At 36.8% G+C, this 15,709-nt stretch overlaps 1 protein-coding gene across 6 annotated transcripts in view; it reads left to right on the top strand.

Moving 5' to 3' along the window:
* Positions 1–15,709, top strand: part of LOC143229632 (uncharacterized) — an 80,026-nt gene that overhangs the window by 13,538 nt on the left and 50,779 nt on the right. The window contains exon 1 of one of the 6 annotated variants that reach the window (XR_013015969.1): positions 12,950–13,095. The exons of 3 other annotated variants lie outside the window; for them this stretch is intronic. Coding sequence is in view for 1 of the 3 variants with exons in the window: in XM_076462239.1 (XP_076318354.1) it covers positions 13,084–13,095 (12 nt within the window). In the remaining 2 variants the exon portion in view is untranslated. Of the gene's footprint in view, positions 1–12,949; positions 13,096–15,709 lie in introns of those variants that run through there. 2 more of the 6 variants (XR_013015968.1, XM_076462239.1) reach the window with 2 other exon arrangements.

Below are 15,709 nucleotides of genomic sequence, written 5' to 3' on the forward strand. Positions count from 1 at the left end.
GTGCAACGGAAACTATACTACAGAACTATTTCAAGATGCATGTTTATCAGATAGAATATAGTTGGAAGTGACGACACGCACTGTAACGAAGTGGTATAGTTCCAAAGTTGATTTAATACAGTGAGAACAGTGAGTAAGCGTGAGAACAAATTTTAGTAAAATTAAAGCGGTTTTTGTTGAGTAACCTTACACATTTAACTCATAATTACATTAAATGAGATTTCTAATTGTAGGCTAAAAAGATCAATCAGTGTACGAAATATGAAAAGAAAAAAAATCCATAAAAGTTAAGTGTGTAATTCTATCAAATAAATCTTTCGTATTTTTAAGGCAAAGGTAAAGAAGTGGTTTATTGTTTGTAATTAAACACAATGAAAGAAGAAACCCAATCAAAATTAAAGATGTTATATCTCAGGCATTTCTTAATTGGAACTTTTAATTAAACACAAAGCTACATAATCTGTGCTCTGTTCACAACGGGTATCGAAACCCAGTTTGCAACAATGTGAGTCCACATTCATACCACTGTGCCATTGAGAGGCATGTCCAGTAGAGCATGTCCTTGAGAGATATATTCAGTAGAGCACGTCCTTGAGAGGCATGTCCAGTAGAGCACGTCCTTGAGAGGTATGTCCAGTAGAGCACGTCCTTGAAAGATATGTCCAGTAGAGCACGTCCTTGAGAGGCATGTCCAGTAGAGCACGTCCTTGAGAGGCATGTCCAGTAGAGCACGTCCTTGAGAGATATGTCCAGTAGAGCACGTCCTTGAGAGATATGTCCAGTAGAGCACGTCCTTGAGAGATATGTCCAGTAGAGCACGTCCTTGAGAGATATGTCCAGTAGAGCACGTTCTTGAGAGGTATGTCCAGTAGAGCACGTTCTTGAGAGATATGTTCAGTAGAGCACGTTCTTGAGAGGTATGTCCAGTAGAGCACGTCCTTGAGAGATATGTCCAGTAGAGCACGTCCTTGAGAGATATGTCCAGTAGAGCACGTTCTTGAGAGGTATGTCCAGTAGAGCACGTCAGCTGAACGTATGTGATCGTTTCGGTTACCACAGTTCGAGATGCAGAAAGTGAAAGACTACTGAACTAACACTGCTGTTGATAGATAACACACATCAACCTGCATCAGGTTGTTCTGGCTGCACGATACACTACCGTCTGACTGGATTGGGGAATTTTCACACTGGGCTACTAAATTACGCTGTAAGTATGTTTAAAACAACATATACATAATTTATTCCAAAATAAAATAATATATCTATTGTAGTGCCTTTTATACGATATTATGATGTAGAATGAACAAGGTGATATCCATATGCAACATCAAACCGGGCACCAAGGAAACTTCAGCAACAAAAAAAATCGTTACCTGTAACTAAATCAGACATGTACATGTAAACTATACTGATTTTGAGAGAATCAGACATGTACATGTAAACTATACTGATTTTGAGCGAATCAAATGTTTATTGTGTTCATAGCTTCTCACATGTCAGTTATGGTGTTTTTGGAGTGACCAATTTCTAAAATAACTAAAGTTCAGCATATACTAGAACTACGAATAATCATCTCGATTCGTAAATTTCCGGGCCCAGCATGGCCAAGCGTGTTAAGGCGTGCGACTCGTAATCTGAGGGTCGCGGGTTCGCATCCCCATTGCGCCAAACATGCTCGCCTTTTCAGCCGTGGGGGCGTTATAATGTGACGGTCAATCCCACTATTCGTTAGTAAAAGAGTAGCCCAAGAGTTGGCGGTGGGTGGTGATGACTAGCTACCTTCCCTCTAGTCTTACACTGCTAAATTAGGGACGGCTAGCACAGATAGCCCTCGAGTATCTTTGTGCGAAAATTAAAAAAAAAATCAAAAAAAATCGTAATTATCTCTGTTTCAACAAGTTAAAGTGCGAACTCCTAGCGGATAGATCAGATGTTATGTCAAAGGCGAAAATGTATAGCCTCCCAAGTATTTGTCTTATCCTATATTAGCTCGCTGATCACGAAACTAAATAATGTTTCATAGCTTCGTGCCTACAGTTCAACATCAAAATCAGGTTGTAAAAGTCGAGCAAGGATCTATTTTCCATCCACGTTGATTGCCACGAAATTTTTATTGCAATGTTTGAAATTGTATGGATTTTGCTTCCAAGATCCGTTAAATACATCATTATGAACAACTTCTTATAACAAGATGTGTAGGTACTGGACCTAAAATACATATTCTTTATATATACATATATCGGTTCCATCAGGTTTGATAACGTTTGCCTTAACGTAAAAATATGATTCTGTCAGATACAGTTATTCGTCTCTCGGACCTGATATAAACAATTCGATATTGTTGTGTTTTGTCAGTCACTGATGACAGAAGGTAACGTTCAGTCCACTGACCCTCCTCGCCCACAAGTTGCGTGGGTGGGAGAGAAAATAAGACTAACACAGACTTTGCACTCTGTCAGGACTTTTTGTGTGATGTAGGGGAGTGATTAATCGCCGAAAAAATTCGCGGCTGATATCATTCACCTTTTGTTTTTTAGCGATTAGGAACACCGAACCTTTCTATTTCTTTATTTGTTTCATTACGTAAAGCAATACGTGTGAGAGAAGTTCTCAGTTCCTTATATTAAGAGAAGTTCTCAGTTCCTTATATCAAGAGAAGTTCTCAGTTCCTTATATTAAGAGAAGTTCTCAGTTCCTTATATCAAGAGAAGTTCTCAGTTCCTTATATTAAGAGAAGTTCTCAGTTCCTTATATCAAGAGAAGTTCTCAGTTCCTTATATCAAGAGAAGTTCTCAGTTCCTTATATTGCTTATTTTTCAACGTCAAAAAGAGATGGCCAGGTGGGTTAAGACGTTCGACTCGTAATCTGAGGGTTGCGGGTTCGAGTCTCTGTCGCACCAAACACGCTCGCTCTTTCAGCCGTGGAGGCGTTATAATTTAATGGTCAATCCCACTATTCGTTGGTAAAAGAATGACCCAAGAGTTGGCGGTGGGTGGTGATGACTTCCCTCTAGTCGTACACTACTAAATTAAGAACGGCTAGCACAGTTAGCCCTCGTGCAGCTTTGCGCGAAATTCAAACACAAAAAAAAAAAAAAAGATATTTTTCCTTACAACAACAGAAGTTAACAAAACAACTGAAATCACGTATGCACAAATGTTAAAAGGTAACAAACCACAAAAACAGCAAGAACAAAATAATATTACACAATAAAACAACACCTTAACACAAACACAAAAATCAGAAGAAAACAACATCACACTCGCAGATACAAATGCTAACATACCTGATAAAACAAGCCTACTGACTACCATAATCACAAATGTAATCACAGAATTTATAATAGAATACACAAAACAACCAACTGTATTGATCTGATAATCAACATCCTGAAAAAAACACATTACACTTCATGTACCACACATAATAACAACACTTACCAGATACAACATAATGTTCACAGTGGTATATATCAACATCCAAGGTGCAATAGCTTCCAAGAAACACGAAATCGAGGACCTTATACTAACCCCAACTTTAATATACAATAACAATAGATTTAAGATATCTAATTACACATCAATAAGGAAAGACAGAATAAACAAAAATGATGAAAATAGAGGCATTATGATGCTATACAGAACAAAACTGTCAGCTACGGAAATCAGTTTGAGCAGTAACAACAAACATGTTACTGTGGATATCCTACAAATACACAAAACAAAAGTAGCAGTAGCAGGAATATACTGCTCACCGCATAAGCAACTGGACATAGTATTACACAACAATATCTTCGATCTCGCTCCCCATAAAAATACAACCTACAGAAAAGAAAAATTTAATTATAGTAAAACAAATTGGCAAAACTATAAACAGGAATTAGACAATTAATTACCTAATAACGTTATAAAAGAAGTAAAAACCCATACTGAATTGGATAACTACTGTCAAACAATGACGGAGTGCCTTCAAAAAGCGGCAAAAACAACACCATAAAACAACAAATAACACATGGGAACCAAACACCCAAATAATTACCCTAATTAATAAACGAAGACAATTAAGAAGACAGTTCATGATAACGAGAGACAGAGAAACTGAAACACAAATAAACAATACAATAAACCATATCAGAGCACAAATAAAGCAACAAAAACAAGATAAATCTCAAAACTAAACGATAAAACTGACCCGAAAAAATTCTGGACACACCTTAAGCGACTCACCAACGATAATTCAGTCACAATGGAATACTCTGCACTTGAACACAATAATACAATAGCACACACATATAAAGAAAAAGTCGAAGCTTTCAAAGCTTAACTACAAAATACATTTAAAACTCATTCTGATCCAGATATGAATACATATTTCTACAACAAAGTCACCATCTGTATACTAAACAATAAAAAACAATTTGAACCAATTTTCCCAATGAGTATATCTGATACAAATACAAGACACATCACAAACTATGAAGACACGATACTAATGAAAGATATATCCAAACATGAACTTCATGTAGCAATAAAAAAACACAAAAAACATTCTTCGGGTGTAGAGCAAGTACAAGTTATCCTTCTAAAAAAGGGCACGTAGAAATTGTTTGACCACCTAAAAACACTTTTTAATCTGTCATCTGTCTCTATCCTCAGGATACATTCCAGTTTTTTGGAAGCATACTAATATATTAATGTTCCATAAAGAAGGAAAGCCAGCAAATAAACCTAATAGCTACCTACCAATCAGCCTGACCAGCTGTGTACGCAAAATTCTTGAAAGAATAATCAGTAATAGACTCTCCACATTCTTGGAGATAACATCAAAATTACCAAAAGAACAAAATGGATTCAGGAAATTTAGACAAACGACAGATCATTTAATCAGATTAACCGAAACTATAATAAATGACTTCAATAAAAATAATGCACTGTCGCTTGCTTCCTTGATATCGAGAAAGCATTCGACACTGTATGGCACAATGGTCTAAGGTTCCGAATGAATGAAATAGGACTACCGTATGGAATTATTCGCTGGTTATCTAACTTTTTGGAAAATGGAAAATGTGGAATAAATGTAGAGGGTACCTTTTCTGAGTACTTTACTCCAGAAGCCGGTGCCTCTCAGGAAGAGGTGGTTAGCCCTATACTCTTCATCATGTATGTAAACAATATGCCACTGAGGGATCCAAATCATGGATCCTCTTCACAGTTCGCGGATGATGTGACAGTCTGGAAAAGTGCCGCAACACCCACGATAGAAGCCACTAACATACAACCGCAGCAAAATAGAATAAGTGAATAATGTCAAAAATATAGAATAAAAATAAACACAGCAAAAACACAATTCGTAGTCTTTACGAAATTGACAAAACACAAAAAACAACAGCCAGAATTATATATGAATGGCACACTACTCCAGATTGCCTCATCGGCAAAATTTTTAGGTCTGACTTATGATTCAAAACTAACATGGATCAATCATGTGAACGAAATTAAAACAAAAGTCTGGCAAAGAACCAACTATGCTAGGAGTCTAACTGGCAAGAGTAGTGAAGTATCAATAGACAATATACAAAAATTTACAAAACATACATTAGACCAGTAATCGACTATACAGCTCCAGCATGGATAACTGTAAGTGACAAAACAATTAAAACCAAGCTACAAACAATCCAAAACACACACCTCACAATAGCATATAGAGTTCCCAGAACAACATCATCTCAATTTATACATAAATATTCTAACATACCAACCATACCAGATAGACTCCTATATAATACAATAACGTTTGTTTTTGTTTGTTTGTTTGTTTTTTAATTTCGCACAAAGCTACTCGAGGGCTATCTCTGCTAGCCGTCCCTAATTTAGCAGTGTAAGACTAGAGGGAAGGCAGCTAGTCATCACCACCCACCGCCAACTCTTGGGCTACTTTTTTACCTACGAATAGTGGGATTGACCGTAACATTATAACGCCCCCCACGGCTGAAGGGGCGAGCATGTTTGGCGCGACGAGGATGCAAACCCACGACCCTCAGATTACGAGTCGCACGCCTTAACACGCTTGGCCACGCTGGGCCGTACAATAACGTCCTTTGATAGAAACTGGATGAAAAACAAATTACTATGCGAACTAGACAGGTACCTCATACATGATGAAGTTAGTCCTAAACATCTCTTCCCTATCAATATATATTTTAAACATAAAAAATAAAAAATAAAATAAATAAATGAAATATATATATATGTATATATAAATAAATAAAATTTTAAAAAAGTGCCACCAACAAACTAGATATATTACAGATAGGGGAAACCAATATCTGTACATGTATATTAATACATGGACATTGCCCTGAAAAGAGTCGGAGAAATCCATTAAAAAGCAGTAATTACCACCATCAAACACTGCATGACCACACAAGTACAGAAAGGAGGAAGAGGTCAAAGAGAACCTGACCCTCCAGGGTACATAATATCACATCCAAACCCCGAGAGAGAGAGATTTTTCTTACATGATATGCGATAGTAAATTTATGTTTGACTGAATAGCTTGTTTTCCTAAGGCTAATCTCTTCTTTCTCCCCTATTATTTTCAGAAAGAGGTATAGCTGAAAAGAACAGATTACTCAATACGTCTCCTAATCCATGAACCCATTGCTACTGGAACCCAGCAAAATAAGAGAAACCGCTTTCTAACTGTTGATTACAATTCACAATTCATTTCCGCTGGTTTACGATAGTAAACTACTCTCACAGTGTCCACACACAACAAAAATGAAGTGTTACGACAACTTTCTCTTGTTCAAATGGAACAGGTCGATGTGTGGCATCCTTTAAATCAGTTTCAATACCCTCAAAACTTTGTTCAGAAACAGGTCTGTAATGGGGATTTGTGAATGTTTCTGTGAACTTGAACGATTTATACCTCATCAACAATACTAGATCCCACAGCACTTGGGTAAACACAGAGTGAATAAAACCTGCCGTGCACGTTAACAGGACACTGAATAATTGTGGGCTCTGATATCATAAAATTAATATCAAATCCAAGTAGTACCAATAGTATAGAATCGAATGACACAGAGGATCCATCGTTAATTCAAACTAATTATTGGAGTGAATGAACTGTAGGTGATTTTCCTGTTTGGTTTAAGATTCTAATTACATCTTCAGACTTTTTGCAATGACCTGGTCTAATATAAACGATTTTCTTGGAATCCTGAGCGCTAGGTAATTGTAATATCCATCGTGTACCATTAGATACATTGTGCCAGCTGTATGGCTACTATAGTTCAACGTAACAGTTGGAATAGTACAGGTGGCTCTGGCTTAACAACGAAAATCAACTCTATGAATCCTGATGAATCAAAATAAGTATCACAGTGTCCTCTATTTAAAGCGATTTGGTTTTAAAAAGAACTGAAGATAAACAATTAAAATCTGTAGAATTTTATCCTCCATACCAAATGTTAAAATTTTTGTGGAATTACTTCATAGACAAAACAACATTTTGGTTCTATTCATCTCATTAGCGCGTCTTAAGGACCTTCAAATGTCTCTACAAAACAACCATTATATTATTTTAAATGGAAATTCTTTTTTTATATACAGGTCTTCAAAAAAATCAAAACGGTTTAGTCGCTTCTTCTTTGTTGTATGTCCTTCTTGGGGGTGCGTTATGGCCGGGGTTTTAGGGCACTTGACACATAATCTGAGGGTTGCGGATTCGAATCCCTGTTCCACCAAACATGTTAATCCTTTCAGCCGTGGGGGAGTTATAAAGTCAAGTGAATCCCACTATTCGTTAGTAAACGAGTAGCCTAAGAGTTGACGGGGGGAGGATGACTACTTGGCTTTCCTTGAGTTTAGAGTTTAAGGATAGCTAGCTCAAATAACATTCGTGTAGCTTTGTGCGAACTTCAAACCAAGAGTCAGAATACAAACTTAATTGACAAGTTAAAATGTTGGTAAATTGAAGGAGTCGTAGCAACTTATCGGCCTAGTAATTACAACCTATTATAAGAAATGAAAAAGAGAAACATGACAGAGGGTTTACTTTAGAGTATGGTACTAAGTGTTTATTAAAACTACACCAACGTACTTTGTCCGTTGAATGTTATCTATTCAAGTTAACAGAGAAACACTCCTTGACGTTACAGCCCTCTGTTGACTCTCACAAGTTTTGTTATCTGATGTGAACTTGTAGATACTGATTCACATGAACTGAAACCAAAACCTTTTCTGCAAAGAATTTTATGTGCAAAGCTAAATGGTACAAATGTCTGTAAGAAAACTTCACCAGGTGGCAGACTTTCAAGTTCGATTTAGGATTTGAGTGTTAGCGGTTTTAAAACTTTAGGGCCATAAAATTACACTTTTAAAATCCTTTTTTGTTTATTTATTTTCGACAAAAAAAATAGGACAAAAAATATCGATACTCTGTTTTGTAAAAGACCGAACCTTTATCTGACCGCTAACGTTTAGACCTCCTTACGTCATGATGACATCAGTGCAGGAACACTTCATATTCCCTTTGCGGTAAACCTTCAGTGTGAGTAAAAAATCGAATTTTACAACTATCATTCATGTAACTGTCATGCTGAGTCATTAACGTGAAGTGTTGTTAACGAAGTACATAACACTTGGTAGTTAAACTAAACGAACAACACGGTACATACCCCCTTTACGTAATGACTAATTTGATTAAGAAGATATGTGTGTGTGTTATTTTAGCAAAGTAACATCGAGCTATCTGCTGAGCCCACCGAGGGGAATCGAACCCCTGATTTTAGCGTTGTAAATCCGTATATCTTACCGCTGTACTAGTAGGGACCGTTAAGAAGGTTTGGAAAACATTACTTTAAAACACCATGAAGGACCTGAGAACACTTGTGCCACATATAATATCGTGTGTGCTTTTTATCTGATTTTCCATCTTCCTTTTTTACCGAGAATCCAAAAACTATCTTTCCAGAGACGAGTTATAAATTCCTCGCAGCAAAGAATGAGATAATTATTCCGGATACCACAATACTCTAAAGTATTTGCACTTTCTGTCTTGGTATTTAACCTGTGGAACCGAGAAAGGTTTTACACCCAATGATCCAAAATAGTGTCACGCAAAGATAGCATGATTTCAACTCATTTGTCACGCTTTGTGAGACAAGTAAACACCCTGAGATATCTCTTTCAAATTATTTAACATTTAGTGAATAACTGCTGTTGAAATTATGCACAGTACAAATACCTTTATGAATAAGGACAGACGATAATGCAAAAACGTCACGGTAAGCTCATTTAAAAGTTAAAGAGGATGTTCTGTTTAATGTTTAATTATCATATAAACAACTTTCCTTTCAATTAACGATCAGGATACACAGCCATTGTTTGTTTTGTTTTTGTTTGTTTTTTGGAATTTCGCACAAAGCTACTCGAGGGCTATCTGTGCTAGCCGTCCCTAATTTAGCAGTGTAAGACTAGAGGGAAGGCAGCTAGTCATCACCACCCACCGCCAACTCTTGGGCTACTCTTTTACCAACGAATAGTGGGATTGATCGTAACATTATACACCCCCACGGCTGGGAGGGCGAGCATGTTTAGCGCGACGCGGGCGCGAACCCGCGACCCTCGGATTACGAGTCGCACGCCTTACGCGCTTGGCCATGCCAGGCCCTACACAGCCATTAATAACGATTGTTGTAAAAGGATTATTTTTATTTCTTTTTGTCTTTTTCGTTTCTCTATGAAAACTATTTTATGTGCGTTTCTCATGTGTAATTTAATCGACCTTGTAACATTTTTAGTTAACAAGGAGACGAATCTTTAGCTTCTTTCTATGTAATACATAAAAATTTGTCCACTTTGTCTTATGGATGAGTTCTTTAGGTTGTTAAGACCGTGCAGTTATTATCCGAGTCTCATGCGACAAGGCTTGGATGAGTGCAGACGTGACGCACTACAACTTAATTGCGTTAACTTGTCCAACAAACCCAGTCACGTGATATGTCATGGCAATAATTGTTAATAAACAGTATCCTTAACGACATTCAAACGTCTAGTTTTGTTACAACTTATTAGGTCATGATGTATCCCTTCTTAACTCAAACGTACAGCGTAGAAATCATTACTACTGTCTAACATTTGAAAATATTTTTAAACAAGTATTTAATTCTAATAATAAGCAACATGTTAAATATTTCAGTGCTAACCTGTTTTATCTCCATTTCACCGAGTAATGAACCTAAAATATTAAGATTTCAAGGACGTTCTATTGAGATTTATAACTTCAACTAGAATACTCAAATATTCTAAGAAATTTAAGCCACGGATGCGAAATTATTGGAATAGTTTGTTTGTTTGTTTTGAATTTCGCGCAAAGCTACTCGAGGGCTATCTGCGCTAGTCGTCCCTAATTTAGCAGTGTAAGACTAGAGGGAAGGCAGCCAGTCATCATCACCCACCGCCAACGTTGCGAGAATCATGTCGCACACACATGCTCGCCCTTTTAGCCGTGGGAGCTATATAATGTGACGGTCAATCCCACTATTCGTTGGTAAAAGAGTTGCCTAAGAGTTGGCGGTGGGTGGTGATGACTAGCTGCCTTCCCTCTTGTCTTACACTGCTAAATTAGGGACGGCTAGCGCAGATAGCCCTCGAGTAGCTTTGCGCAAAATTCAAACAAACAAACAATCTGAAGACTGTTTTAATGAAGAATGTGAATTTAAGGTTCAACAGAATGTGATATTTGGTGTGACATCTGTAATTAATGATGAATAACTAATGAAAAATGGTTTAGTATGTTGGAACTTGAAAGAAACGAGGCTTACAGTTTGTACTTTCACAGACTTTACAAAGGGTTTAGTATGTTGGAACTTGAAAGAAACGAGGCTTACAGTTTGTACTATCACAGACTTTACAAATGGTTTAGTATGTTGGAACTTGAAAGAAACGAGGCTTACAGTTTGTTCTATCACAGGCTTTATAAATGGTTTAGTATGTTGGAACTTGAAAGAAACGAGGCTTACAGTTTGTATTTTCACAGACTTTACAAAGGGTTTAGTATGTTGGAACTTGAAAGAAACGAGGCTTACAGTTTGTACTATCACAGACTTTACAAATGGTTTAGTATCTTGGAACTTGAAAGAAACGAGGCTTACAGTTTGTACTATCACAGACTTTACAAATGGTTTAGTATGTTGGAACTTGAAAGAAACGAGGCTTACAGTATGTACTATCACAGACTTTACAAATGGTTTAGTATGTTGGAACTTGAAAGAAACGAGGCTTACAGTTTGTACTATCACAGACTTTACAAAGGGTTTAGTATGTTGGAACTTGAAAGAAACGAGGCTTACAGTTTGTACTATCACAGGCTTTACAAAGGGTTTAGTATCTTGGAACTTGAAAGAAACGAGGCTTACAGTTTGTACTATCACAGACTTTACAAAGGGTTTAGTATCTTGGAACTTGAAAGAAACGAGGCTTACAGTTTGTACTATCACAGACTTTACAAAGGGTTTAGTATGTTGGAACTTGAAAGAAACGAGGCTTACAGTTTGTACTTTACATTCCGAATCAATCCATCATCTACATATCCTTCCAATTGTTGGAAGATAATAAGAAAGTACTTTTACTGGGTTCACTTTCAAGTGTCTATAGAGCAAAGGAGTAAGTTATATGAACTATACTGTAAGTAAAAAAAGCCCACAAAAGAAACGGCATGGGTCCCAGTAAAAACATGGAAACTCCCACTACATCGGTTGCACGCTACGGTCAGTACTGAAAAACTGCGTAGTTAGTTCAGTCCTAGTTTCAGGGTATGAGTTAATGCGTCTGAAATGTAGTTACAGTTCGATAGCGAGATTTATTGCCTCTGTGATTAAAATTTTTCTACGACGTTTTCGTATTTGTGTATTAAGTTTCCCTTAATTGTTTGGAAGTCGTGTTTGATTTGAATTTCGCGCAAAGCTACTCGAGGGCTATCTGCGCTAGCTGTCCCTAATTTAGTAGTGTAAGACTAGAGAGAAGGCAGCTAGTCATCACCACCCACTGCCAACTCTTGGGCTACTCTTTTACCAACGAATAGTGGGATTGACCGTAACATTATAACGCTCCCATGGCTGAAAGGGCGAGCATGTTTGGTGCGACCGGGATTCGAACCCGCGACCCTCAAATTACGTGTCCAACGCCTTAACCCACCTGAGTCGTGTTTGAAGTTCGTCTACAAACACAAGTAACATGCACCTACCGTTATTGAAGAAATAGATTAATTGGTTATCGTTACACGGACTTGAACGTGGCATTATTTTTTACCAAGTAATCCAAAAATAACCCGCCAAACAACAGAATAAGTCACAACAGTATCAAACATATTTGCCATAAGATGCGAAGCGTCTGAGGAAATTTATCGTTTTTCCAAATACGATTAAAAAATTATACAACAGAAAAATACCAGGTGTTATTGTTGTGTACCAGCTTGGACAAACAATACTGCTTTATGTTTGGGTCTACAGTTTACAGCTCCTGGAGGTAAGCTGCATATATTTAAATACCACGACACTTCCTTTGTCCCCTAGCTAGCAGTCATTAACTATACAACCCACTCAGTAAATCGTCATCACTGCTGCTATACGAACAGAAACAAACCAGGCCTTGCTGGTGTAATATGTTACTTACCAGCGTTTGAAGTTTACACGGGTTTTACAAGCGCGGTGATGTCTATTACTGTATTTTTTGCATTTCCAAGAAAATGGGTGTACATTGACTTCGAGGCATATGACACATTAATGTGTCTATACGTCTGTGTAATTAAATTAACTTCTTTGGAAGAAATTGTACATATAGTTACATAACTAATGTATACCGTCGAATATTCAGTATGAAACAGTTTTTTACTATCAGGATCACAGAAATAACGTACTAAGTGTTAATATACGTTTTATCAAGAGATTGAGGAACGCACTTATTTTGTACCAGAAGATTAAATCTGCAAAGAAAAAACAACAACTCCAAAATAGTTGGAACTGAAGATTCAACTTCATTGAGTAAAGAATTTTCTTACTTAACTGATTGTTCCTGATGGAATCCCAGGTAATAATTATCTGTGTTATATTTTCAACGAAGAATTAATACAACTAACTCACGTGATATGTGGTTTAATTTATTTTGAATTTCGCGCAAAGCTACTCGAGGGCTATTTGCACCAGCTGTCCCTAATTTAGCAGTTTAAGACTAGATGGAAGGCAACTATTCATAACCACCCACCGCTTGGGCTATTCTTTTACCAACGAATAGTGAAATTGATCGAAACATTATAATGCCCCCACGGCTGAAATAGTGAATGTATTTGATGTGACGCGATTCGAACCCACGACCCTCAGATTCCAAGTCGAGTGCCTTAACCACCTAGCCATGCCGGACCGTGTGATATGTGAGATATTTAAGAACAACTGATAGATTGGTAGCTGCTATGTTTCAAATAATCGATAATCAAAATTTAATTGTAAAAACATAAATTAAAATGAGATAAAGTATTGGTATTGGTAAAATGATTGAAGGCCTTATGAATTATCGATATGTGTTCATTTTGTGAAAAAAAAAATGGCAGAAGAAAGTTGAAAATGAATTCTAAAAAATAAAAATATTATTTTAACAAGGGCTTACTTGTCATAATACTCCCAACATTATTCAATCAGAATATAAATTATCTCGTCGTATTATCTATCAGTTATTACTACTACTAGTTGTAGTCAGTTATTCATATAACCTAGGAGGCTTTATTAATCTGTATTACTAATTTACTTTTAAAAATCAGAATTTATAGTTACTATAGGATTCGGCCCGGCATGGATAGGTCGTTCGGGGCTCTCGACTTGCAGTCTGAGGGTTGCGGGTTCGAATCCCCGTCACACCAAACACACTCGCCCTTTCAGTCATGGGGGGGCGTTATAATGGTACGATCAATCTCACTATTCGTTGTTAAAAGAGTAGCCCAAGAGTTGGCGGTGGGGGGCGAAAACTGTCTTTCCTCTAGTCATATACTGCTAAATTAGGGACAGATTCCCTCGTGTAGCTTTGCGTGAAATTAAATAAACAAACAAACTATAGGATTTAAGTGCAATGTAGGAAAAATATTTAAGCTAATCTCCATTCAAATCCATGAATAATATGTTGTCACAAACGAACTAAAACGTTGTTGAGTTATAAATAACTGAATATACTATCAGACATACACTTCATTTTTACCTCCTTAAAGTTTAAGAATTTAACGTGTTTATTGCTTTTACCTGAAATGAATAAATCACAGTGCATTTGAAGGCACAGTTGAAGAACTTAAAATGTAAATGTCCTAAGTTGCGTAGGTTAATGAGGCAAAAAAAACGAGTTTCGATACCCCCGGTGGGCCCTGTAAAACCAGTCCATTCTGTAGCTTTGCGTTCAGCAACAATCAAACAGCTTAATATAAACTTATACAGCTAAATTTGTTTTAGCCGGGGCACAGCGACTCACAGTGGCGAAATAGCTCAAAGTTGCTTTGTTTTTTCCCAAGTGCAAACTTTTAGCTCGTAGCTTCGTCATCTCTTGACGTATTCGAGATCTAATTACAGTTTTGAACTCAGGAGGTCACGCCAAGGGGCTCATAGATTAATTTACGTTATTTCCAATTTGAGGGTAGGCTGGTAGAGATCTTGATGAGTGATAAAATCTATTCGGATATACGCGCTCTCCACGTTTGGTATTGCTAGTTCAGAAGAAAATGTAGCGAATGAAAAGGAAAAAAATTTCTCATAGATTAATTTACTTATCGTTTGATTAGATTTTATGAATGCTGGAGTGTTTTACCCAACACCACGTCCCACGTTGAACAAAATACAACAGTCTGGCTAACTAATTAATGAATACTTGCTTCAAAATTTCTTATTAATGATATAAATGTAATTACTAGTTTGGTCGCCAATTTTGAATTCATTCCTTTAAGTTCAAGCCTTTTTTTGATCGCAATTTTGTTTTCGTTTTTTCATACCTGAGGTATTTTTCATTAAACATCATTACTTTTATCAATACACATCAACAAACCACAGCAAGTGAGACAGTGACTTATTTTAGCAATTCTATTATTCCCAATAGACTTATATTTTACAGAACCAATCAGATGCTTTAAAATATGTGGTGATGGTCTATTCTCTCTGCTCTCCAGTGGCACGGCAGTAAGTCTACGGAGTTACAACGCCAGAAACAGGGTTTCGATACCCGTGGTAGGCGTGGCACAGATAACCTCTTGTGTAACATTGTGCTTAACTTCAAAGAAGCAAACAAACTCTCCTCTCTAAAACATTATTAATTAATAACTTCGGTCCATATTTACTTTTATATGTTTTAATGAATAGCTTTGCACATGACTAAAATTTAGACCAAATTTGACACCGAACTGTATGTTATTAAGGTCTATCAGTGTACGAAATTTTAAAAATAACTTTCTTTGCAGTAACGCTGTGGAATCTAGATTAACAGTTTTCTGTCATCACCTGTATGCACTCGGTATAGCCGTATCAAGCATAATTATTTTCGCTAATTACATAAGCTAATATCATGTGACGCTAAACGCTAAAGTCATGATAATTTCATAAAATATAGGTTATTAAGGTCTATCAGTGTACGAAATTTGAAAAATAACTTCCTTTGTAGTAACGCTGTGGAATCTGGA

This window comes from Tachypleus tridentatus, chromosome 1 (genome assembly GCF_004210375.1).
Source record: "Tachypleus tridentatus isolate NWPU-2018 chromosome 1, ASM421037v1, whole genome shotgun sequence".
Lineage (NCBI taxonomy): Eukaryota > Metazoa > Arthropoda > Merostomata > Xiphosura > Limulidae > Tachypleus > Tachypleus tridentatus.